The sequence below is a fragment of the Lissotriton helveticus genome, chromosome 7, assembly GCF_964261635.1.
Source record: "Lissotriton helveticus chromosome 7, aLisHel1.1, whole genome shotgun sequence".
NCBI lineage: Eukaryota > Metazoa > Chordata > Amphibia > Caudata > Salamandridae > Lissotriton > Lissotriton helveticus.
In genome coordinates this window covers 779,845,128-779,872,686 of record NC_136068.1, presented here as the reverse complement: position 1 = coordinate 779,872,686, position 27,559 = coordinate 779,845,128, and the positions used below count along the sequence as shown (strand labels likewise).

Sequence of the window (27,559 nt, the reverse complement as noted above, 5' to 3'; positions counted from 1 at the left end):
TGAATTAATGTAGCATAGAGGGTTAATATGTCTCCCCCAAAGCACAGCATAGGACACACAAATGACGGATTTTCATTTTATGTAGATAGGTAAATGGGTTATTGCTTTTCACATAGAGATCCTTTAGTTACTTGTAGTTCATATATTGTAATCATTCTCATATTGCACAGCAAATTTATAAAGGAAAGGACATGGGACTCCTGCACCTTATAACCCTCACTAGTGTATGTAACACATCCTGTAAGATGATTTACACACATATGATTTATTGTCAATGTATAATGTGAATGTGTGATGTAAAGTGCTCCAACACCCTGGATTGGGTTGAGTAGCACTATAAAAGAAATAAGACGAACTAGTGGTATTTAAATTGCTATTTGTGAAAATATTAGGACAGACCAACACCTCTGATGCAATGAAACCAAAGATGTTTGCTTAGACTATGTCTGATGCTAATTTGAGGTTCAACTGCTCTAAATAAACATTTCAACACAACATTTGCCTTTGAGTAGCTGAATTGCGCAGTGAGAAACAGTCAAATTAGGTAGGGTTGGGCTGAGGAGGGGCAGGATGCAAACAGCAATCAACAAACTACCTCACGACTCTTCCGTTGTCCTGGAAGTGCAGGCTGCAGGCAGCCGCAGCAGCCAGTGCGCGGTAAGACACAATTCCTGGAGGTATGCAGCACAACAAATGGGAAGGTCACAGGCCAAGTACAGGGCCATTAGCACGTCAAAGCTCTAGTGCTTTGATGAGCCAATGGCTCTGTGACTGACAGAAGAGAGAGGAGACAATTTTTGTCCGCTGGTACCCCCCACTACAAAATCTGGGGGGGTTATATCCCCCAGGTTCCCCACACTTCCTACGCCCATGTCATCAGCCTTGTTATCCATGGTAAATAAGTAGGTAAGTAATAATTAAATGTTCCTTTAATAATAAACTTAGAATATAAGACATTTCACATTCCATACTTATTATCACATAGTAATAAAGTCATAAAATGCACTTTTAAACTGATTCAAAGTTTTAAAAGTAGAAGATTATTTCATTATTTACAAAGGCCCTTATCCATTTTCGCCCCCTTTCTTCATTAAGGATTTTTAAAGTGCTATGTGCCAGTTTTGTAAAAATCATCGCTGTTCTTTACAATAAAAAAACTTGAAAAACTCAACATTTTATCCTCATAAATCAAACCACTCGAGCAATTATGAGACAGAAAACCCTACTATAGGTGTGTCTCGTTCCTCTCCGTATGTTCTTGGGTAAATAGCATAAAAAGCATTGTAAACCTACATTATACTCATTTAGCTGATATACCCTCCGCTACCGCAATCAACTTTAAAAATTTGCCAGTAAATGGTAAATCTGGAAAACATAGTTTACCATGAATACTTGTCTCTGCAAGGAATTACCACGCGGTCAATACAACGACTGCATTGTAACAACGCAAACCATTACTCCGCAAGACAGATCAACGATTTTAATTGGCCGTATGATGCAATTGCCATCCAAACATGGGATCTTTTCGCTGGGGCCTCTTTATCCATCAGTGATTACACTTTTTTGCTGATCCAGCTAATCACTCTATTAAATGTGACTTGTGAGAGGTAAAGACCCTAATTGTTCTCCACTAAAAGCAGTCATGGCCAGATTAAAATATTCACCGGCTACCATATTTCTAGGGTCGCTTATAGCCTGCCATCCGGTTGTCATCAGAGTGGAATTGTTGTCTTTTTTTAGTTCATAACAGAATCTCAAAAATGCCCTAGAACTGTTTATATTTTGTCTCCTAAGGCCAAACTCGAGTCAAATGTGAGCAGGCGAAGCCTGTTTTGGGAGATTGAATAAGCGACAATAGGTCCTTACCATGAGCTTGTCTATTATTTTATCGGCTTTTCCTGTCAGGATCGCCACGCCGTACGTAAGAGAAAGGGCGTGTTTTGCTGCTATGATTTGTAATAGTGATTTAAGGGACAAGCCTCTTAGGGTTTCTAGAGGGAGGTAAACGCTGCTATTAATGCATTGTTCCTTCTTTGAATAAACAGCACACTGAATCTATAAAAAGTTTTCAATATAAAATGTTGGTTGTATTACTATACCCTGTGTCACTAGCATGGTTTTTGTTTTACTTAAATTAACTTTTAACCCATTGATCGATGCGTACTGGGCAGTTTTGCTAATTAGCCTCTGGAGCCCCTCCTTGGTGTAACTAAGTAGGAGAATATCGTCGGCGTACAGAAAATGGGAAACGTTAAAGCCGGCCACCGAAGGGGAATCTGAATTGATTCTGTTCAGACCAGATGTAATGTTGGTGGTTGTACAAATTGAACACCAATGGAGCCAAGACGCAGCCTTGTTTTAGGCCGCCACTGTTGGAATTTTTTTCTAGATTGATGAGCCTTGACCCAGTCTAACTTTTGTCCATGTATCTGAATACAGTAATTGAATTACTCCGAGGAGAGTAGATGAAATACCCCAATTTAACAATTTATTCCAGAGAATGTTTCTCTGCAGTGTATACAAAGCTGAACGAAAATCAACAAAATACAGGTGAAGAATGCTTGAGCGCCACCTTGCTTGTTCCATTATAAGGGCCAACATCTGAGTATTGATAGATGTACCTAGGCCTTTGAAAAACCCTGTCAGATTTCTGAGCAACAGATTTTCAGATTCCACCCAAACCGTAAGCTCTGTCAGCAGGCATTTGCAAAGAACTGGGCCTCACAGTCCATAATGGCTATCTACCCATAGTTGGCAGGGCCTGAAGATATTCCGGCTTTGTGAATTGGGGGCCAATATTGACCCCCTCCAATTGTCTGGGATGTCTTGTAGTATAATAATTTGGCCAAGTTCTCCGTCCAGTATTGTGGTTTCTGTTTATAAAGCGCTTGAGGGAGGACATTTGGACTTGGGACCCAAGCCCTGCAAATATTGCTGATTATTTTTTCCACCGTTCTGGAGTTGATTACCATGGATGGATCTTCCCCATTGACATTATTAGAGACAGATTTTAAGGATCCAATTGAAGAGACTTTGCCCCCGTACAAGGCTCCTAGGTGTTTGCTCAAGTTTCTTCTGGGATGTTTGATGAAGGGCCATGAGATTTCCAGCTGGTAGAATGAATTTCCAAAATTCTCTTGAGTCATTGCTCTTGGAGGCGTGGAGGATTTTACACCAGTACCGGTTTAGGGGAGTGAGTGTTTGCCTCTGTAGAGTGGGCCTGGGTTATAGGTTGTGGTAATGGGTCATTTCCATTACATTTACTAATGTGCTAGTACTTGTAAGAGCTTGTAATGTGGTACCAGTGATCAGTACTTAACAGACTGGTTGCGGGCGGCTCCCCTTCTCCCCGGGACATGGGAAGGAGATTATGAAGTCTTTTTCCTCATCTGTCTCCTCTGTCTCTGAATCTCTGCCTTCCTGGACATCTAGAGTTTGACATCTCATGTCCCTCCCTGGTGAACTCTTAGGTTGCCCGTGCCTCTGGCCCTCTGCCTCAAGCCCTGTGTCTCCTGTGTCTGCTTTGACAGACACAGGTGAAGTGATTTATCCTTCCGCAAGCAGAGCATGATTCTCCCTCGGCTGGGCACCAGTCTGTTGTTTGGGGCTCCATCCAAAGTACCAGCACTATCCCTTTGGTTCTCTCTGGGATAGTCCCCTCACCTGTGGAGGCGGACGAACTTGGAAAGCATTGACCGCTTGCACTTTGATTACTGGTGACCCTCCCCCATGCAGGGCCGGACTGGCTGTAGCGGGCACCGGGCATCTTCCCGGTGGGCCGCTAGGGTGGGGGCCGATTTTGGGCTCCAGGAGGCCGTTTTTGTTACAGGGGCTTTTTACAGCATAGCTGCAAAATCGCCCCTGTAACAAAATCGGCTGAAACTGGACCTGGCAAACAGCTCGGCCGCTTCCAGGAGGGCCAGCCGAGCTCTTTGCCAGAGCCAGTGTTGGTTCCCAGTCCGGCCCTGCCCCCATGCTGTTGGCTGAGCCCGCTAGGTAAGTTAAGTTTCATCTCATCTGCGCAAGTGCATCTGTGTAAGTGCTGGATAGGTTGTGTGACCGAGACAGGATCAGCATATCCTCCAGCTTGATACCCAGATGGGAAAGGATCAGGTGGCGTAGTGTGAACAAAGGGGGCCTAACCGCTTTGCCTGGTTGTCGTCTAAACACATGCTGACCAGTTCCCTGAGAGGAGTGTAAAAGATGTCAACAGACTTTCCCTCCCGTTGCCAGAACTGCCTCAGTTTCAATCTCTCAAAGTCTGATTCGACTGTGGGTCAAAATGGGCATTAAGCGCTGTAACGGCTGCATCATAGTTATAGTTGTTACCCGTGGCAGGGAGGTGCTCAAATTGTAGATGCATAGTCCTCACCCCTGTATGCTTAACAGAACACAATATTCCCTTTGCTATAGCTAGGAGGTTTTACATTCTAATTATTCACAACAAAATTAGTAAGCTAACAAGCACCGGCAAAGCCAACAAGTCTTGTTTGTTCTTGGTGAATGTGTATGTTGTTGTGTAATATGTCTCAATGTAATGACAGAAACCTCTGAGACACCCAAATACTGGTCTGGCCAGTGCATAATTTGGGCCGGTGGTTTTCGGTGCTGGCACCGCACTTTAGTTTCAACACCAGTTCTTAAGACAATCTGCCACATGGTGGTGCTGTTTGTCTAATTTCTTGAGTAGCACAACAGTAGTTGTTTAATAATCAAATGTATATTAAAATCAGTAATACTTGCCACCAAAAGCTATAATAATAGCTTGGAAGCTATGAGAATAGCTTGGGCGGCAAGTATTAATCATTTTAATGTATATTTAAAGTCTGCATTGTAACACTTGTATGAGTGTGATGGTTATTTGTGATGTTTCGGTCATGGGCAGCGCGAGTGGGGGGCAAGGGGTGGTGCAAGCTGCGTAGCCTCCTGACAAGGACACTGGTACCTTTTTTTTTCTTTAACAAATTAAGCACTCAGTGCTGGTCTTCTGTGAGAAGCACATGACTTTAAGTCACGTTTAAACCACACCATTATTTACATAAACTAGCAGTGGCGGCTCCCCTATGGGGGCGTTTGGGCGGCGCCCCCCTGCTTTCTCGCCGTGCGAGAAGGCAGAAACAAATGGTAGTTATTACCGTAATAACTACCATTTGTTTCTGCCTTCTCGCACGGCCGCCCAAACAGACAGTATTAACAACAGTGGGAAAGCCACTCCCCTCTTCCCTCGAGTAACACCGCCCACTCTCCCTGTTCTTTCTGTATGCTGCAGCATACAGAGAAAATGACACCCAGGTGGGGCAGCGGCCGCACCAATCAACGATGCGGTGGAGGGGTGGGAGGTTGCCTGCAGCCTTCCTGAAGACGTGCACTGCAAGAATTAAAAAACAGGACGGCGGGAGTCGGGAGTCTGGAGTCTCGGGACTTAAGAAAAGCGGGAAGGTAAGTTTTATTACTTTTATTATTTATCCTGCCTCCCCCCCCCTCCCCCATTCCCTCTGCGGCGCGACAACCTTCCACCCCCTCCACCCGCACGACTGATTGTAAGGAGGATAAATAAATTTTGCAGCCTTTATTTTCCCGCTTAAAAACTATTCACAGGATCTATCAGGCAGGGGTTAATATTGGATGATAACGGATTTAGAAGCTTGCCTTGATGTGAGTGAAAAGCATGCAGCGTTCAGGATCTGGGACTATGCCATTTCTTTTATTTTGGGGACTTGACCGAAAATCACTAGCAACATTGCACCACGGCAGACTAATTCACAAAGGTATGGAGGAGTTACCTTTTAAAACCGTACTTACGCTTTGGGCCATTGGCCTTTAAGGAGAGAAATATATATGTACATAAGATGAGAAATAAAATACAATTGGCATACGTGATTCATCATGAAAAAAAGGGGGTTTAGAGGAGGATTTTTACACACGTTTTTTGTGATTGATGTGTAAAGCAAGGGTGTCATAACGTATGGGCCTATAGGTATCTAATTGATGTGAAATTACTATTAGCACCCATGGCATTATTTACTTGGTGTATCTCTAGTTACAGACGCTGTACAAGACGAGGGGTTTACAGTAAAAAAAACATAGTGGCTACTGAAGAGTGGAATAGTGTGTTTATATGAAAAGGATTGGGGAGGGGTCACTAATGAAGTGCACAGTAGTTTACAGTAATACAGAGCCGCCACAGGAATTAAGAGACAAAATGGGAGCTAAGAACCCTGAGCCGAGTGAGAGCTGAAGTGGGTATAATCTTTCATGCGCCTAGAAACCTGGTGGCCACAGTACTAATTCCAAGTGGAGAAGTAACAGACTTGCTGGACACAGACCGCAATGGTTGCACAGGGCCATTTTACATAGCGAAAGAAGCCTTTCATTTTTTCTTCCCCTTCCGGCCCTTTATTGTCCCAGCCTTGGAGATGATGTTTCTAAGGTTCTGGTAAGAGAGTGGTAATATGTCATCTGCAGAGGTCTTTGTACACTCCGTTCAGACTCAAATTTCAATAAAATAGCTTAGCAGGTTTATGTGTTTGCTGTTGAAATCCGTGTATACTCTAGTGGTTATATGGGCAAATCCGTGTGTAACCATACTTAAGGTGGGGCTTTAAATCCTCACAAGTCATCACTATTTTGTTCTGCATGTACTGGCACTGCAAGACCTCACCAAGCACTGGGAAGCAGCAGGGACATGATCAGACTCAGACTGATTGGATTGCGGGACATCCAAGCAGGGCTGCTTGTCACCAATCACCGAGGGGGAGGGGCTTTGAAGCGAACAAAAGGAATACTGAGGCGCTTTCAAGTTAGGATTTGAGGCTTTGGAGAGTGTTTCTGTCGGAGATATGGAGATATTTTTAAATCGAGTGTGAAAGCAAATAATTTTAAGTTTGAGACTTTTCTGCTCATGGCCCAACGCCTGGAAGATGCTTTACCAGAGCCTGGGGGTTGATTCCCCAATCGGACTATGGCAGCCTGGTAGAAGAGGAAGGCCTGCCGGCAGTGGAATCAGGAACTATTTGTTCCAACATATTCTTTCTCACTGATGATGCTGATTAAATGCTTTATAGAAAGGGCAACAAATGCCCAGCTGGATGTCATGGTGCTACGTCAGGAGCTGCAGGACAGATTAGAGCTGAGGATGCTGAATTGAATTTGTTTCTACTCATTAACAGATTTGCTGCCCAGTTCTGGGGCCGTTGTAGTCTGGACAGTCTTTTGGGGGTAGCCCTAGGTATAATGCACTCTTTCTGTCAGTCGAGGTACAACAAGGGCCTGCACCAGGGGTTGCGAGTTTGCTTAGGGAGAAGGTGGAGAACTTTACAAAGCTGCCTCAGATGCTGCCGCACAGAATCATGCTCTCCGGGCTACACGAGGAGCTGGGCGAGGCAGGCCCCTGGATGCTCGTAGCTCAGATGGTCATCAGGGACCTCTTTATAGAGAGGAGGCTGCAGTGAGCAAAGGTGGCTGGTGGCATTTCAAAGCTGTAAGGGTTGAAGTCTCTGTGAGTTTCTCACAGCGTTTGTCAGGGGATCAAAAAGGAGTTCAAAATACATGTTCATCCAATCATTGGCCTCTCCGCAGAGCGCACAGGACAGTGGTTAAGTATTTCAGTTGTAATTGTGATTCTAAGCAAAATGGGTGCAGTGGGGCCCCCATCATGGGGGTACAGAGTTTTCAAAATTATGAAGGCGAAAGTAAATGGAAACACAGTGGTCGGCCGCTACTTAAAACTCATCCCCAACTATTACGCCTCACCACTTTTAAAAGTCACCAGCCACCACTGTAAACTAGTCTCTTGGAAAGAATTCTTTGTTATGTGTCTTTGGCCACACTTCTTTTAAAATAATCTGCCCCCCAAAAATTCCAGGCCACTTAAAACGTATTTCCTTGGCAAGACACTTGCAATCCAGTAAGAATATGATTACTGGTGTCTGAAGAAAAACTTCATATAGCATTATTCATTTTAAGTGAATAGGAAAGGGCGACCATATATTTGAAAACAGATTTACTCTTTTAAATACATGTTTAATGTGTGGTCAAATGCAGTTACTAAAAGCATCCTGCCATTTTTAAAGTGAAAGTTTATTGTAAAAGCATTACTAAAGATTCATATGTAGTGTGGTGGGGTCCTAAGCCCCCATGCACTTGGAATACTGGCACAGGAATCTAGTTAGTGGAACTGGCCCAGGGCACATGCGGCTAGCCCCTTTTATTACCAGGGTCACAGGTCTTGAAACACCTGAGTTGGATGGGTGTGGGGTGTATACCAGCCTTCAGGGAGTTGCTGGCACATAAAAGACTAGAACAGTGAGCAGCAGGTCACTATAGCATAAACTTAACCCGATATTACCATCTCATTCTATTTTTTGCAGTTCCAGCAGCATGGCGTCCATGAAATGCCATTTTGTGACGCCACCGCTACAGAAGTTAGCACTCTAGTTCTTTGTGGGATCTCCCATTCTCTTCCTTAATTTCCTTTAATTTGATACGACTAAATTCGCTAAATTGTGGATTCCGACGTTACCGATCAGGTGGCGGCTACACTTTCGTCCAGTTACACTATATAGAATGTAGCACTTTATTTTTTCCTGGCGGTCTCCCTTATCATTCCTTACTTAGACGCCGTTAGGAGTTTAAAATATGAACTCCGACGTTACACATCAAGTGTTAAAAACACCGCGGCGATTACGCTCTGTCCGGCGGAGCTCTAGTTTGAGAGGCAGGGCGTGCTCTGCTCGCGAAGTCTGGCCTTTGAGGCGGCTGCGTCTGTTTTCTGTTTCCATTAGCGCCCTGCTCAGGCCCGCAGTGCAGTAGGACAGGCAGCTGAGTGGGCAGCCTAAAGTCGCTGCGGTCTGTGACGTTGCGCTCGTGCTTGTGCTACAAGCGGGATTGGGGCTGTTGCGCGCGGTGCTCAGTGTGTGCGGGGTCCAGTAGCAGTTGCGGGCCGTCAGAGACGTTCATCACCGCCTCCGGGTACTGGAGACAAGGTGAGTGCGGACGGGCGGGGAAAGATGTGAATTGGAAGGGAAACTTCAGGGTTCGGCCCTGTGAACTGGAAGGGCCTTCAGTACACCTGCCTTCTCCCTACTACAGCAGCTAATTTTAAGTACTTTCTTCTTCCTGCCCCCGAACTCCATCTTCTTCCTCTCTGTTGAAGAACCTTTATATCACTGTCTCCTTCATTCCCGCCTAATACGTTGATTGCTTTGCCACCTCATGCCCCATTTTCTCCTTCGTGTTCATTTGTTTGAGCTAGTTCTCCTTCACAACTTCCTGCCCGATCCTTTGCCCTGTACTTTAAACTCACCCGCCTATCTTCATCCTCGGGATCATCTGGCATAATCCATACCTCTTTCCATGTTGGTATTTAGCTCTCAACGTCTTTTTACTCCACACGCGTACCTTTTAGTTTACGTTTTGGTAATTAAATGTCTTAATTGTAGAGTCGTCCAGATTTTCGAAGCTTGTTACTTTGTGTATCCAAATGTGTCTACTTTGCGTGACCCGGCTTGTCAACTGCATTTAATTGATTTGTAACGCTAACGATATATTCTCTTGACTCTTAAGTAGCGTTCTAGAAAACGCATCTCCACGCAAACATATTCATAGTACTTCTGGGGCCAAGGGGCAGACTGAGCTGTCAAGTCAGATGTCTTTTGACATTTGGTTAAGTTTGGGAGGTGGGTGTAAACATAGGTAGACCGAAGCCTAGTGCCTCTTTAGTCCGTGTTCTTTAGAATCCTGGGGCTGAGGGTTCAATTTTGATGGTTATTCTGAATTTCTTCGCATGTGTTGCCAACCTTGCATATTTATTGCTTGCTGGTGTAGTGTTCAGTTTACCGTTTCACGTGTGTGTGTATTTGTTTTGTTTTTATAATGTTCGGATGTTACGACACAGCAGCTGGCGGTAATCTCTATTATTAACACCGGTCACGAACAGGTTATTTATACTACTAAACCCCTGCCATTGGTGGGGTGAGCACGTTTTGAGAAGAAAGCAGGTACAGGACAGCCATATTAGTAGAACTAAAAGCTGACAATGATCAAGGTATACATCTGGCCTGTCACTGTTTTGGCGTAACATTTTCCATAAATAAATGAATATATCTCTAGATACCAAGCTGCAAAGAGACTTGGAGACTTGGAGTACATTACGTAACGAATGTGTTACGTTACTTTACTTTAGAGGCGCCGAGTACACCATTCCTCACTAAAGTAGCAAGTTCGTTACGTAATATATCTTGTTCTTATTTCCGGCAGCACAGGAGGTCAGATGTTAACATAGCCTTGTAAATGTGTGCCCATGTATATAAGACGCACATTTACAGGGCTGCATTTGCATAACATTACCAGTTTCCAGACCTCCACCTTGAACCCTCCTCTGTTTGGCGCAAGCAGCTGACCTCCTCCTGCGCCGCCTGAAACAGAAATATAAATTGCATACGTTATTTGAGTCTACAGAGGCGCCGAGCATTCCTCTCAATTCTCCTTTCCAGGATGAGTTGACGTGTTGCATACACCGGACGTGTATTAAAAATTAAGAAATATCGTCGGGACATAGTCCTCTGAAAAGCGGGTCTGCCTGGGAAATTCGGAACGTCTGGTCACCCTAGCGATTGGCCTCTTTTTATCATTGGGCACTCACAGTAACACTATATTACTTTAGTTCCACTGCTTAATAGGACTTCAACCTTAGCGTTCAAGGGTGTTTTACAATTCAAATATGAACGAATGGCTTCGATTTTGCACAAGGAGGTGTTACTGCGCAGAGCAGGAAGTGGACTCACGGTAACCCTTTCCCTGCAGCAGTGCCAGGCGTGGTGACTAAGCATTTATCACCATGCCAACAGTTAAACGCTTCTGACCTCACCGAGTCTGTAGAAGTCGATTGTCCGAGTTGACCCATACGACGTATTTTATAGTATCTGAATCCCGTATTGGTATGTTGATCTTTGCATGGCTACGGTTGTGCCCAAACGGGTTCGTTCGCCACTCCCAAGTGTCCCTAGTAACACTTGATAAGGACACTGAATAGCAAACAAACCAATATGTGAAGCTGAAGAACGCAGCATAGACATTGAGTTCGACTGGAAGTTCAGGGCGTGTACCTTGTGATTTAATTGCGGATTAAAAACCGTGCTTTTAGTTTGCTGGAGGTGCGGGGGGAGGCGGGGATGACTTGTAAAATGTTGTAGCTACTGGAGATCAGCTGGCCTCATTGCCTGGACCACTTTGGTGTAGTAGGATCACTTAATCTTGGGTGTTCTTCAGCAGCGAGAGTTGTGATAACCTTTTGTAAGCTGTTTTAGATTAAGGGTCATATGTATATTTCCCCATAGACACAGAATGGGCAAAACCCTTTGATACATCTGGCCCCAAATGTTTATTTAACATGCATTCTTTGTGAACTGCTAGTTTGATGAAGAACAAAGTATTTTTTTTTTTAATTTAGTGAATTTAAACTCACATTTTGCTTGAGTTGACGTTTATAGATGTATGCGCCAACATGAACGGCACCATGCACAGCATCCTTCTGTTTTGTCAGTTGTAGCACTTACATATTGGAGCTCTGATATTACTGTGCATTGCTATTTTTGTGCATGTGTTGCTGCGGTTTTTATCTTTTCGTAGCTCTTTGAAGAATGGTTGTTCCCAGTATCCCGCTTAACAGTACTTCTCACCAACCTTCATTGGATGAAGGGCTGCATTGACCCAACCAGAGAGTGCATAACAACTCCCTTTTATCTTGGAGATTTAGCATTTATATGATCAATCAAGTGTCTTATAAAGCGTAACTACTTACCCTAAAGGGTCCCAAGGCACTGAGGAGGTGGGGGGGGGGGGGGGGTGCTATGTGGTTCAGTCGAAGAGGCAGGTCTTGAGGTCCTTCCTGAATTGCGGGAACCATGGGTATTGCCTGAGGTGCAGAGACTATGTAGGAGAAGGATCTTCCTCCAGCCTTGGTCTTGCTGATCTGTGGGATTGTGGGTAGGGCAAGTTGGGCAGAGCAGAGATGTCTGGTGGTAGTGTAGAAGGAGAGGCAGTGGTTGAGGTATGCAGATCCAGTGTTGTGGAGTACTTTGAAGGCATGCATGAGGAGTTTTAAGGTAACTCTTTTGTTGACAGGTAGCCAGTAAAGGTCTCATGTGGCCAGTGATGTGGTTACGGCTTGGGATGTTCAGGATGAGTTTGGCAGACGAGCTCTGGATATTCTGCATCTTCTATTGTCAACGTGCCCACCCCCCCCAAAACAGGCTAAAACCCACCATCGCTCACTCTTATTTATTGCCAACGTATGTTCCACCAAAATAAAATTACGCATCAAGAATTTTTAATTTGATAAAGGACACAGAGGCGAGGATTAGTCTTCTCAATCCTTATAGCATCTTGAACAGCCAATGGAAAACTTTATACTCCAAAAACTACATTTCCCATGGATATAAGGGAATTGTCATAAGTCACATGCAGCAATCGCTATAGTTCTAACTTCATAAATGTCTGAGACGCCATCTTTCTTTGCCCGTAACCAGAATAACCTTTAATATGATACCCTGAAAATCCAATAGCTTCACCATCTGGGTGGGGGGTGGGAGAGAAACTATTCTTTCAGACTGAACAGTCCTGAACCAAATTGGCAACAGAGCAACTGAACTCGCTTAACCACTGGGCAGGGGCCCATGCTGCGATTATCTCATCCTTGATGGAGAATCTGAACTGTATCTCCATCAGGTCGCCCATAGTGTGATGTCTTCTACTTCCCTTTATTGTCTTTGACTGAAACAAATGAAATTATGGTGTATTATGGTCCCAACCTCAACAAACATTATCAGCTGGACAGTTGGGGAGGAAAAGAACATCAATTTGCAGTTTAAGTTATCATGAAATAACAATATGAAACTTAGATACCCTTTAAAGGACCGTTGTGTAGGATAATCCTTGCATTTCTGCCCTTAATATAATGAAACATTCTAGGCATGCTAGATGGAATTTATTTCAAATTCTATTTCAGGACCAGAGACTCAGAATGTATGTTCAAAGCAGACCCTCAACAATAAATGCAATGTCAACAATCTGTTTATGATAAAAGGTTTTGAAAATGGCTTCAGATGACCAGTCAGCCACGCCATGATGTCTTCCAGAGCAGAGCCCGAAGTAAACATCTTGGAGGCCTTCACCCCTCTCCCTGAATGGGTTCCAGATTTGGAAACCTCTATACCTGCTTCTGACAAGTCACAATATCCACCTTGGTAAAGTAGCTTTAGACACTGGTCCAAACAGTTTCTGTAACGCAATCAATAGTTGGCCCATACGGGTTTGCCTTAGATCCCTAGTACAAGCTTCTTATTCTTTTAAACATCGCACAACATACAGCTTATGGTGGGGGCGTGGCTTAAGCGCCGATGTAAGTGGAAGCGGGACTCCGGAGCTCCTCCGTGCCCGCCTCTCTCCGTCCTACATCCTGACCCCCGGCTCGGGCCCCAGACCCCCAGGCACGCATGGGAGGGTCCCGAGAGCACAGGGGGAGAAACTGATGGCCCTGGCAGCCCTGTGTCTGCTGGAAACGAGCTCCTTGCACGGAGGGAAGTGACTGGTGGAGCGAGCGCCTAAAATGGCGGCTGGTGTCCCTGTCTGCTCTGCCTGACGAGGGGGAGCGGCTGCAGGTGAGGAGCGCAGGGACACGGCGGAATCGACCCACGTAGCAGCGGAGGTCCCCCGCAGTTGTAAGAGGTGGGGGGCTCCGCCTGGAGTCGTGGTACAGGGGCAACCGAAGGGAAGGAGAATATCGGCCTGCCTGACTCCAAGATGGCGCCGCCCACGAGACGGAGGCTGCCCTGGCTCTAATGACCACGGGGCCCCTGGGCCATCATAGCGTGGCGGGCTTGCCCTGCTACTGAAGCGGAGACCCTGCTGACACTCGACCGGAGGGGAGCGCCGCTTGCCCATTGCACAGGCCGGTGGGGAGCTGCACTCAATGGTGAAGCGAAAAGAGGGCTGCTCGAGGTGTGGACACGCTGCCTGACCGGAGACGGAGGACTACTGGGCGCCCGCGCATTAGAGGTTGACCCGGGACTGGCGCTCGGAGGCGCCGAACACACTGCGACTCCCCGGTGAGCCCAACGCCCGAAGCGAAGATCCTGGTGGCCCCCCCCTCTGGGTGGGGGTGCGACGCTCGTTCTCTGGGTCTGCTGCCGGACCGGAGCACCGCCTGGTGAGGGACACGAAGACGAGGGAGTGCCGGGCAGATACAGTGGGACGAGATAGCGACTGACGGCGCTTGGAGCCCCTGGGCTTCCCAGAAGAGACACACCGATCTTACTGCTCAACAGAATGGCGAGAGGAGGCAAAAAGAAGGGCTTCGACGCACTGAAGCTGGATGACCCGGGGCACCCCTTGGAGGTAGAGGGGCCGGGGAGCTCGACCCGGTCACGAGATCCGTCCTTGGGCGACATCATGCAGGTGATAGTAGAATCGAGGGAGGCCCTGGAAAAACGGATGGACACCATCGGGTCGGACCTGTCCCTCTTGAAGGACGACCATAGGAAGCTGAAGGAGCGGGTGACGACGGCAGAGGTAACCCTGAAGGACCTACCTGGGGAGGTGGCTACTCTACGAGCGTCTCTGGCGGAGGTGGCGCAGAAAGTTCGAGTGCTGGAGCTCAGGGCCGAGGACAGTGAAGGGCGCTCCAGACGCAACAACCTCCGCCTCGTGGGTGTCCCCGAAAAAGCGGAGGGCCAGGATGCGGTCTCCTACTTGGAGGGATGGTTGCGGTCCGAGGTGGCCCCGGAGGGGCTTTCCCCGTTCTTTGCCCTTGAACGCGCCCAGAGTCCCGGCGCGCCCGCCCAAACCAGGAGCCCTGCTGAGACCGATAGTGATGCGCCTTCTGCACTTCCGGGATCGTGACCACATTCTCCAGAGGGCCAGGGACCGGCCAGGGCTCCGGTGTTGAGGAAACGCCGTTTGCAGTACCTCCACGAGCACCTAAAGAAGGGAGGCGGGACCCTACTTACCGATCGGAAGGGGGTCTGAGATTTTTGCACAGAGCCAGAGCGGTAACGGTATGAAAGTAAAGGACTTATCTAGCATTTTAAAAGCACAGTATCGCTGGCAGTGACATCGTAAATATACGTTGGCCCTGAAGAAATTGCCTGATATAATACCTAAGGCAATGAAACATGTCGGCTGCGGGTTGAGTATGAGGCGATAGGTAGTATTCATATCTCACCCTTTTATATTACATGTTAAACTGCAATGCAACAAGAAGATATAAATAAAGTAAGAGTAGTATCTTGCTGCGCAGTTTTGTGTGTGTTATATGTTGAACATTGTTAGTCCGTGTCACATATATGTTGTTTGTACACTGCACCATTCACTGTTTTTTTCCTTACTTTGGGTTTTGGACACGTTTTCGTTAAGCTATTTGACACCGATGATGAGAACAGGGCCGACCTGGTGAGTACCAACCAGGGGCCCCATTGGTGGTGCGCCCGTGAGGTGTCATCTAGCTATTCACACCTTTTTCCTAAATGTTGTCCCTCTAGTGAATGTCTGTACTGTGTTGGACGGTTTTCTGTTTATCAGAGATGGGCTCATTTTTTAACGTTGGCAACAGCCTGAAACAGTGTTATAATCTCTATGAATAGAGATATAATTAGAGTGCTCTTTGGACGATCTAGAACTGTTTACAGCCCTACTTATTTCTGTGTTGCCTTGAGGACTGGGTCATTTTTTGATTAGTGTTGGATTGAGTGGAGGGCGATCCAGTCCTTTCTGCCCCTCTTGACTCCTAGTAGTTGAATACCTCTTGAAGGACGACCATAGGAAGCTGAAGGAGCGGGTGACGACGGCAGAGGTAACCCTGAAGGACCTACCTGGGGAGGTGGCTACTCTACGAGCGTCTCTGGCGGAGGTGGCGCAGAAAGTTCGAGTGCTGGAGCTCAGGGCCGAGGACAGTGAAGGGCGCTCCAGACGCAACAACCTCCGCCTTGTGGGTGTCCCCGAAAAAGCGGAGGGCCAGGATGCGGTCTCCTACTTGGAGGGATGGTTGCGGTCCGAGGTGGCCCCGGAGGGGCTTTCCCCGTTCTTTGCCCTTGAACGCGCCCACAGAGTCCCGGCGCGCCCGCCCAAACCAGGAGCCCTGCTGAGACCGATAGTGATGCGCCTTCTGCACTTCCGGGATCGTGACCACATTCTCCAGAGGGCCAGGGACCTGCCGGACTTGCGAATGGACAACAGCAGGATCATGGTTTTCCCGGACTTCACCAGAGACGTACAAAGACATAGGGCCTCTTTCATGGCGGTCAAGCGGAAATTGAGATCGTTGCAGCTGCCCTATGCCATGTTGTTCCCGGCACGGCTGCGGGTCATCGAGGGAGGGCACACTCACTTCTTCCTCACGCCGCAGGAGGCTTGGAGCTGGCTGGATACTAGGGAGGAGCCTGGAGTACATACCCCCCCGGCGGCCTCACCTGAGGGGCACTCTGCTGGAACGACGCCGATAAGGAGGTCTGGCTCCCCATCGGGATGGCAGCAGGAACGAGCCGGCGGTGGCGGCCATCAGTCAGGGGGACGCCAGCCCTGCCAGTAGTAGATCGGAGCAGTCGAAGAACAGTGCTCACAGCCCTGGCTCCAGTAGTGTGCATGATCTTTCGGAGGCGGACCTGCCGGTGGTGACTCCCCAAACAGCAGACGGAATCCTTAGCTGAAAGGGTTCGGTGGACTCTGGACACGTCTGTGAGGTACTGGGCAATGGGCTGAGACTGCAACTGGGTGCTGGGTGGCGACATAGGGATGCCTCCTGGGTCTTGACTCTGCGATATGGGGGGGGGGAGGCTGAGCCGAGGAGGTCCTTCTGAATAGCCCAGAGGGGAGGGGGGGTCGGGGGGCTTTGGACCTGTCTGGGTCGGCGTCCTGGCCACTCCAGCCCTCTTCTGATGAGATACACTTACTTTGCTAGAGTTTGGATCGGATTTCCAAGTTGGTTGTCTGTCCTGGGGTGTGGGAGTTGGGGAAGTTTAGTTGATCAGGTTGGGGGGTGGAGGGGGATGCGACCTGGGCGTGCCGGGGGGGGGGTTGCTGAGAGGGTGGATGAAGCGCAATGGGATCTACAATGGGACCCGACTTAGGATACAAATGTCTCACGTGGAATGTAAGAGGGATGCATACCATGCATAGACGTCACAAAATTCATGCATATTTGGTTAGACGAGGCATTCATTTCGCCTTCCTCCAGGAAACACACATTAGCTAAGGAGGGGAAGGCACTGCAACGGAGGTGGAGGGGGCAGGTCTACCACACCGGGTACTCCGCATATGCTAGGGGGGTGGCCATATGGATAAGGGCGGGGGTACCATTCCAATGCACACAGCAACTAATAGACCCGGAGGCGAGGTATGTCATGGTGCGAGGCAAACTGGATGGGAGGGATCTGACACTGGGTTGTCTGTATGCCTCGAATGTTGAACAACCTGCCTTTTTCTCATTACTGTCCAACCAGCTGGCCCCGTTCTTGGTGGGACCAATGCTCCTTGGAGGGGATTTCAATAGCGTGACTGACACTGCACTGGACAGGTCGCACCCCCCCCTACCGAATGCACCGGCTAGCAAACTGGCGCTTGCGCGTTCTGCCTGGCAATGCCAATGGGACTTGGTCGACTCCTGGAGAGCGAACCACCTGTCGGATAGGGACTACTCTTTTTTTTTTTTTTTTTTTTTTTTTTTTTCGCCCTTCATGACTTACACGTCCGCATAGATGCCTTCCTGTGCTCCCAGGACCTGCACGCAGAGGTGCGCCACAGTGAGTATCTGACGCGCACGATCTCTGATCATAACCCGCTTCTTGTGCACCTGCGCTGGTCGCAGCGTCGCCCACGAATCCCCGCCTGGAAGCTGTGCCCAGAGGCGCTAGATGATCAGGCCTTCCGAACCACAATAGCCTCGAATATCGAGGAGTACTTTCAGATCAATGCGGGCACCGCGGGTTCGGCCGCGATTGAATGGGACGCCTTCAAACGGTGGTGCGGGGGCAGTGTATAGCGTCGGGAGTTAGGAAGACGTTACTGGCGGATGTTACGCGGGAGGACGAGAAACTACGGGTACTTGAGAGAGCACGACCGGACATTCACGAGGCCCTACTTGAGGCGCGGGAGCTGGTGGCGGCGACGGTGGAGCGTCTCCGGTGCTTCGACTACAAGACCTATCTCACACGTGCGCACTCGGAGCGTGATAAAACGGGGGCTCTTTTGGCCTGGCTGGCCAACCCAGCTCGTCGGAGCTCGGTCATTCTTGAACTCAGAGATCACTCGGGGGTGGCACGATTTGATCAGCAGGGGATCAATGAGATATTCCACGACTACTACACGGAGCTCTATCGCAGCTGGGTCCTACCATCAGTGGGCGACTTCCAGGAATTCCTGGAGGGTCTAGACTTGCCGGAGCTGGTGGCGGAAGACGCGAAGCTACTCGGGAGTAAAATAGAGGAGAGGGAGGTGAGAGTCGCCATTAAGAGCATGGCACGGAACAAGACACCGGGCTCTGACGGGCTCCCCACGGAGTTCTATCTCACCTACGTCGACCTCCTGGCGCCCCGACTGACATGGCTGTACAATGAGGCGAAACGGTCGGGCGGGCTTCCGGTAACCACTAGCGAAGCACTTATCGTCCCATTACTAAAACCGGGCAAGCAGCCATGGGACAGAGTGGCGTATCGCCCACTGTCCATGCTCAATCAAGACTATAAAATACTGAGTAAAATCTTAGCGTCGCGCTTGCTCCCCCATATGTCCACGTTGATCCACGCGGACCAATCAGGCTTCATCCCGACCCTCAACACAGCGCTCAATATACGAAGGCTCCTACATGTCTTGGAGGCTGACACTTATGACGAGGATGAAGCGGTGGTGTTCGCAGTTGACATGGAGAAGGCCTTTGACAGCCTGGAATGGCCGTACCTTTTCCATGTCATGCGCGCAATGGGACTAGGCGAGGACTTCATAGACTGGACTACACTGCTCTACCGGAATGCAACGGCGAGGGTCCGGACTGGTAGAATAATCTCGGAAATGTGGGTGGTGGGCAGGGGTGCCCTCTCTCCCCCCTATTGTTCGCCATAGCGGTCGAACCCCTTGCGGCGCGAGCCCGACTGGGGCAGGCATATCAGGGGTTAGATGTCTATGGACAGGTGCACCACATCGCATTGTATGCTGATGACCTGCTGATGTTCCTGGCGGACTCGGCTGCCTCTCTGCGAGGAGCTAAGTCACTACTAAAGTAATTGAGCAGGGTGTCAGGCCTCCGGGTGAATTGGACGAAGTCCTACCTGTTCCCGGCCCGCCCGCGTAGACTGTGTCCGCAGTCCACGGACGAAGTGGCATGGGAGGAGAGGAGTCTGCGCTACCTCGATCTTCCACGATAAGGCGGACATCCTTGAGGGCAATATTGGATCGGCGATCAGGCTAACTAAGGCGAACTTCGACTTCTGGAGCACGCTCCCATTGTCACTAATGGGGAGGGTGGCGCTCCTTAAGATGGTGACCCTGCCAAGACTGCTATATCTCTTCAGGACACTCCCGATCTGGATCCCGGTGAGCTACTTCCGCCGACTGCGGTCGATGGTGATTGGCTTCCTGTGGGGGGCGGGCAGGCGCAGGGTGGCGCTCGACACACTTCTCCGCCCTAGAACAGAAGGAGGGCTAGCGGTGCCAGATTACGAACTATACTACCTGGCGGCTCAGCTGCAATGGCTGACACAGTGGGTCGCGAGAGCTAGGAAAGAGGAGGATGGGTCAGGGGAGCCGGCGGGACCGGTCCAGGTGTTATCCCGGATTGTTCTGAGACTCCCGATGGGGGATTTCCACCTCACTCAGGAATTTGCGACGGCCAGGAAATGTTGGAACAGATATCTCAGGAGGGGCCGTATTGCAGTCCCATATGCTCCTGAGATCCCGCTTCGGCTGTGCGGGGCGCTTCCGCATGGGGGCTCATGGCACCGCTTGGGGAACTGGGACCTGCTGGGACTGAAGTCAATGGGAGACCTTTATGAGGATGGTGTACTGCTGCCTTTTGACCTTCTGAGAGATCGCTTTGAACTGCCGGGGGGAGGGACTTCCTCCTTCATGCGGCACTGACAACAGCAATCCGCAAGCACTGGAAAACTGGCATGACAGAACCGCCACTGTCTTTAGGGTGCCAATACGTGGTGATGATGGCAGGGACGATCAAAGCTGTCACGTGCCTGTATAGGCGCCTGATCTCGGAGGTTATATCCCCGCTGCTGTCCCTGAAAGCAAAATGGGAGGCTGACCTGAGGACGGAGATCCCTGATGAGGCATGGGCTAGCATAGTGGAACGGGCCCGGAATGGGACGCGCAACGCTAGGTTTCAGCTGGTGCACTTCTATGTCCTGCATAGGGCTTACCTGACTCCTGACAAACTGCATAAATATTTCCCGACCCATCCAGCGACCTGCCCGAGGTGCCCAGCGGGCCTGGCTGACTTCCACCACATGTTCTGGTCCTGTCCGGAGTTAGGTCCCTTCTGGCAGGAGGTAGTGGATTGCCTGAGGGAGGTTACGGAGAGGGACTTGCAACTTACCATGGCACACTGCATCCTAAATTGGTTCCCACACACATCAAAGAACAAAATCACTAGCAAGTTTCTGGATCTGGGCCTGCTTTTAGCGAAACGTACCATAACATCCCAATGGAAAGCTAGTAGGGGCCCCACTGTAGAAAGGTGGAAGGATGAACTTAAAAGATGGGCCCGATGTGAGGGGGAGCTCCGGTTGCAGGCTGCACTTCGAGCGGGCACTGACACTGCTCTGGAGAAGGCCAGGGCATGGGAAAAAATGGTCTTAGACCTCACACTTGTAGATTTGGATGATGAAGACACCCCCGCGCCTAGTCCTGAACCGGCGACGTCGCCGCCTGGGGTAGCGCTCGCCTAGCCTCCCTCCCTTGTTTCCTTACTTCCTACGTGATGACTGACAATTTTTGTGGATTCCTCCTGCTAGTATGATTACGGTCTGGTTTGATCGGGGTGGATGCAAGCTCGCACTGGTGGAACTCTGGCACGCCTGGGGGGGTGGGGGGTGAGGAGGGGGGCGGAGGGGGTAGGACTGGGGGGGGGGTTGGTAGAGTTGGGCGGATAAGGGGTTGTTGTTTAGAGAGGGAGGGGAGGGACTAGCTGGGTTGTTCAACAATTGTGGAAATGCGGGGGGGGATGGGAGGGCTGAAAAGCAGCCCTGCAATTTTCTGAACTACTGGCGGTCACTGCACCATGCTGTCTTCACCAGATCATAACTTTCTCCATTCCTGAATTGCGCCGCTCGACCTCCGGGGTGTGAGCTAAATGGCTGTGTGACTAGTGACTTGGAATTTCTAGATAGGACAGACAACGGTGGAAATGATATATGTGACCTGCTTGTACAATGTATATTGCTGCAATAAAAAGATATGTACAAATAAAAACCATACAGCTTATGGTTATTTGCAAAAGACTGATACAGAGCACATCTTGCGTTAGTACATCTTGAGATGGTAAACAAAACTGCAGGCAGAAAATACTTTACCTTCAAAGTCAAGTACCCAGACATCTGGGATCCTTTTGCATGAAATGAAACAGAGTAACATCATCAGTTGTAATGACAGCTGCTTGCAGGACAGATCTATCATCAAGCCAGCAGTCCTGGAACTTGAGTACTATATTCACGTCCTACAGCACCGAATATCGAGGTTTGGGAGGCAATGACAACCTAATACCTCATTAGTTTACATATTAAGGGATGTATGCCAGCAGACTTCTCTTCCAATATCGAATGACCTTCCCATACGGCAAAACGAAAATTGTTTGCTGACCTGTAAGCAAGTCCAGAGTCTGCCAGTTACGATAAGAAATTAACCACCATGCTCAATTTTGTTTCCAAGAGATTAACACCCTTTTGTTGCACCAACAGACTCCTCTCCGCCAAGCCGAAGCAGCGCAAATGTGTATTTGCTGACCAGGCTTGTTGAATATAGAAGTTAGTTTGTTGCAAGAAACCTTACAAGCTCCAACGTTCCCTGAAGCCCTCCAGGCCATGAGGGTACTTTTTCCTGAGATTGTCAACAGGTGCACTTGACCTCCTGGGTCTGTGAGAAGATCCTGGCATGTCGGTAATCTTGTTGGACAATCGCATACCATGTTGAGAACCGAAAGCCAAGACTGAGCTTTCCAGAGCGGAATCACTAGTATATCTGCTTTCTGACGCCATACTTGAATTATCACCCTGGGACTCAATAGAAATGGTAGAAAGGTGACCGAACTAGACAGAGGACTGCGTTGTCGATTCGACTGGTGCAGTCCACTTTCTGGCCATTCCACTAAGCCTTTGAGTCGAGCGACTAGAGAAGACCACTGCTAGTCCAACAGGGAAGCAAATATGTTAAAGGAAACAGTGACTAGAATAATATATGGAATTAAAAAATGGGTAAAGATCACGCATTGTCAGTGCTCAATGTCCTGTTGTAGACAAAATGCGAACACACTGTGGGCTCATCACATCAATAATATTCAAGAACATTGAAAAGTTAACAGTAGAAACATATGTAGTAATATGTATAGATGAGTGCTTAACTCGGCTGCTGCAGGGAAGTAAAAGGCGCAATGATGTCCCAGACATTTATGGAGTTACAACTATGGTGATGGGCGCATGTGACCTATGACAATACCTTTATATTGATGGGAAACGTAGTTTATTTAATGTTTAAAAAAAACAAAAAACTTATTGGCTGCTATTCAATTTGCAGTAAAGACTGAGAAGCTTAATCTGAGCCTCCGGATGTGACGTAGAATTGGTGTTGAGATTCAACATTAGAAACAAAAAAGTGCAAGCTAGTTTCTCGCTTTCCTTTGTTTTATACCTGTTCATATAAAGCAAAATAATTGTCACAAGCTTACTCATGACTAAAGTTTGTTTTCCTCTGAAAATGCTGATTGCAAAGAGTAAGCCAAGAATAAGAGGGAACGTTTCTGGCCTCTTTACGCCAACACAAGATATAAGGTCCTAGCCGCCTTAACTTCACTGCTTGTGTTCTTATTCCTCATTGGCATACCAAATTACATTTTAAGGATGAGTAGCATAGGTTGTGTGCCCTGGCGTTCTGTCCGAAATTCTTTTTAGAAATGCTTAGGTTTTTCTATGAGCTCGATTTTCTTTCTGAATATTTGTGATGGTTGATATTGTTTCTTTGAAGCAACTTGTAGACGTGTGAATAGAGCTCTTAGGTCTGGCTTGACAGTGCAGTTTCCTGTATGACATAGTTATCAATTCTTTAAAATGTATGTAGAGTGGACTTTGCTTCATCTAGAGGAGTATTAGTCTGACCCTATTGTAGGCGGTTTTGTGTCCATTTTAGTTCATTGGGCACTATTTTGCATCTGAAGAGCACACTCAAACATCACACTGTTTGTCAGATTCAGGTCTTTGCCTCCTGTCAGTCTTCTATATACAAAGCTAATATTTTTTGCTACTATTCACTCCTGCATTAAGCAAACCCAATAGGGCAACCTTTAATGTGATAAACGGCATTTGTGCCTGTAGCGCTTGTAAACGTATTTCCGAATGTTTACAAGCTTTTGGCACATCAAATTCTGCCCTATTGGCATTGCTCATGCATTGTTTTTAGACTGAATTTAACATAGTAGTAGCAATCATACTCTTTAGAATGACACTTCAGGAAACCCTCATCATCTTGAGGTAATTTCCAGTTTGTATTGTATAATGAACACCGGATTTGTATTTTGGTGAGAAGTAGCCTAGTGGTGCATCAGCCCAGGCCTGCCAGTTTGAAAATACATTTCACCTTGAGGAGGCAGCAGGGCCTTGGAGGTGGTGGGAACACATTGATGGGTCCCTAAGAGCCACCGCCCTCCTCGAAAATTAAACATAGAGTAGCTGAGGCCGTCACCGATGCCATGGAGTGTTTACACTCCTGTTAATAGACATCAGCTTCTTACTGCCCCCAAAGACAAGCTGGAAAACTTTGTGCAGTAGTTTCAGCTTGTTTTTCTTGCAACAGTGTGAAGGGAGCTGAAATCGTGTGACACATGGTGGCACTGTGCGAGTTGGCAGGTCTAAATGCCACACGAATGTCATAGAATTGCGGTGGCGTTTCAAAGTATGCATAGCTCACATACATGACCAACTACATTCTACATCTTCTCCATTGCTTGCTCTCTTGCGAGATTGCTTCTTTACTGTCCGTGTTTATTAATGCTTGCAGGTAACTTACAGTGGTTCTGTTTAAATATCCGAATTGGGTTGGTTTTGTTCTGTGTAAATCTACATTGGGAATGGATTCTACTTGTTCAAAGCAGTACAATCTGCTTTGGCCGCAAGGTTAACATAGAGGGACTTGAGTGACACTTGAGAATGGCAGTAGCAGGATCATCACTAACTAATGCTCATCTAGACTAAAACCGCACCCCACTACTAGGTGCCTGTAGCTCCACCCCATAGAGCTCCCAATGCCCCTAGAGCTCCTGTGCTTCACACTGCTCTCTCCTCCGTTTGATCTTTTGTCTTTTCCCCTCTCCGAAAGCCAAGGATATTCTGTTAGTAAGTGGGAACATAACTGATGCATGGGCAGCTCGCACAGGGTCCAACAGAAAAGATCTGTGATGCAAAACGTGCACGCCTTCACCTACCACTCGAGGGTCTTTTGAACCGTTGGTTATGCTATCCCTATTGGAAGTTTGCACATACTGCACCTGGTCTGTGTGAGGAAAGTTGTTCTGTAGCTGCCTGTTCTTTACCTGCTCTCAGTCTATACTTCTGCTGCCAAGGTGGTACCTGTTGTCCAACTGAAGCTTAAGACATTAGTTTTGCCATCCTTGCTTTCTCATGCAGTCCACTTAAAGAGAATGGTTCACATGTATATATTAATTTTAAGATGACTGACTAATTATCCCTCACAATTTGAAAAATATAATCATGTACTTGACAAGGAATCGAGGGCAACTTTTTCCTTACTGCACAGTACCTGTTCTTTGGAGGTGGAAGTGAAGTACTTATCTGGGAAGCAAGGGCTCTGTAAGCTGGTTGATATTCGATCTCGCTCGGCCTTTTTTTAGATCACTATTAGCAGTAATACATTGCAAACAAAACTAAGACTGTGCCCTAACATTTTTTTATTACCTCTTAGATGCCTACTATTAAACTCCAGAGTTCTGATGGAGAAATTTTCGAGGTTGATGTTGAAATTGCTAAGCAGTCAGTAACGATCAAAACCATGTTGGAAGGTAAGTTGTTTTGCTGCCAGTTAGTGACATCAGTCCTTCGAAAATGTAGGACATTTGTATTGTAAATTTGAGGACAATAGAATGTTGGCGGACTGTTTATAGGCTCCCTAGCTTTGGGTGTTTCTGTTAAGTGTTTGTCATCAGCTTTGTCATAAGAGGATTTTCACTGATATTTATGATCACAGTATATCTCCCCTGCAAGCAGGTTACTTTACAAGAATACTTTACAAAATTATTTCCAACTGAAGGCATAAGCTCTTATGCTTACTACTCCTTGTTTATGACAGAAAATGGAATGGTAAGTGGAACAACATTACAAAGAATGAAAATCACACTACACCTTTGAGCTTCCAAACTCTGCCTGCTGTACCAGAAGGTAGAGCTTTGGCATTGTCTGCTGTTTATTAGTAGGATCTTGGGATGTAAAGTGTGACTAGGCAATCCTTGTGACGTATATTGTCATTGTCCCTGGAATCACAGAAGAAAAGTAAAATTTTTACATTTTTTGACTTTGACTTCATGGGGTAAAAATGTTGAACAGTCTAGGCTTATTCATGAAGGTTAGTGTGTGTAAAGGTAAATCTAATATAATATCCTGCTGTTCTATTTTGCATAAATAGTGTTTTTTATCCACATGTAGTAAAAAACAATAGTAACATCTGTAAGTCTTATGGTATTAATAAGTGCCTTGACTAATTGTCAGAGGGTACTCTGCATCGGTCTATGCTCTCTAGGCCCTGAATGCGTTTGTGGCAAAGATGCAGTTTCAGATGCAAGTTTAAGGGCCTGATGAAGAGTCTGGCAGTCCACCCGCCCAAACAGCGCGACTGCTAGAAGACGCAACACTGGCGGTCTTCAGACCACCGTATTACGAGTTCACCGCGGGGTCCGCGGTGTGGCTGAGGCAGTCTTGGTGGATAATGCTTTTCCATATCCATGATGTCTGCGTGAGCATTTTAAATGCATATGTGCCAAATGTGCACATATGCATGGTACATGTGGAAAAATGCCACCTACCCATTACCAGAGCCCGACTCGTATGTGGGCAGTCCAGGCAGTGTGTATATGGTATATAAGGGAATTACCTGTAGATCGCCGCAACCAGGGTTGTATTTTTCAGGGTGAAGATGCTGCTGTGAAGGGTGGTCCTGGATAAAGAGAGTTCACATGAAACTCTGCCTGCAAGAACAGGAAAGGGGTGATTATGCACCCCAAATCCTTAGTTTACACCCACCTGAAAACTGGTCCCACAGCTGCATTCTGCTCATCATAAAGCCAGCTCGTTATACTCGGTACTGCCCTATGGCAGCTGCGCTTCCCCCACCGCATTGGTCTGAGGGTGTCAGCGGTTTGACCTCGGTCTTTGCAAAGGCAATCTGACAATCTCGTAATACAGCAGTCTGTCTGCTGAGCTCGCGGTGGTCGAACCGCAGTTACAGTGGTTCACAGACCACCCAACTTGTAATCCGGCCCTAAGAGTGTAGGCAAAGCTCAATGGCTAATTTGAATGGGCATAGGCTCACAGTTGGTGTGTTTGTTCTATTTATTTATTTTTTACTCTGTTATTAACGGTTGGGGCACATCCAGTTCTTTGGCTGATCAGGTGCTCCGTGTCTGGTATTTAGTTCTTGTCTATATTTACTCTTTTAATTAATCTTTTATCCTCTAAGAGTGTTAGCTATTTTTAGGATGTTGTGTTTCGGTTTATTTTGTGTAGCATAGTACTGTTGTAATGCATACTTTGAATTGAGTCTCCTCTGTGTGTTTTACAATGGGGTTATAATTGAGAGTTCTGGAGGTGAGGCAGATGGCAGTGTGAGCTTCTCTGTGCCTTTCCGGTGGTTAATTCATGGCCTCTGCAAAGTGCACAGAGCATTGGTCACATGTTCCGGGTGCAGTTGAGATTCTGTACAAATGTATACAAAGGCAGTGAGTGCACTGTTGTCAAAATATTGACAAGGTGAATGTAAAAGAAAATACAGTGCTTATAGGTGTGTGGAAGCATTGTGTGTTTAGGGAAGTGGGAGATGCCAGAAAGTAGATTTGATGAGGGAGTGAAACAAATATTCTGAAGAGGGAAGAGACCAGGTTTAAGATATGCTCATTTTGGAGAGAACAAGGGTTTACATGTCTAATGTAGAGTGAATATAATTGGAATGATTGAGACAATTTGCAGACAATAGCCCTTCTACAGGATTTGATAATGTTTAATTCAATCCCTAAGTTTCAGAATGGGAACCATTCAATGTTAATTTATTGCCAAGTCATTACTATTATATTAACATG

General features: G+C 47.4%; 1 protein-coding gene across 1 annotated transcript in view; it reads left to right on the top strand.

Annotated features, from left to right (window-relative positions):
• The first annotated feature begins 8,707 nt into the window (after nt 1-8,707).
• SKP1 (S-phase kinase associated protein 1) overlaps nt 8,708-27,559 on the top strand; it is a 130,544-nt gene continuing 111,692 nt past the window's right edge. Inside the window, exons 1-2 of the mRNA XM_078653176.1 lie at nt 8,708-8,984; nt 25,177-25,273. Of these exons, the coding sequence (XP_078509302.1) occupies nt 25,177-25,273 (97 nt within the window). The 5' untranslated portion in view covers nt 8,708-8,984. The remainder of the gene's footprint in view (nt 8,985-25,176; nt 25,274-27,559) is intronic.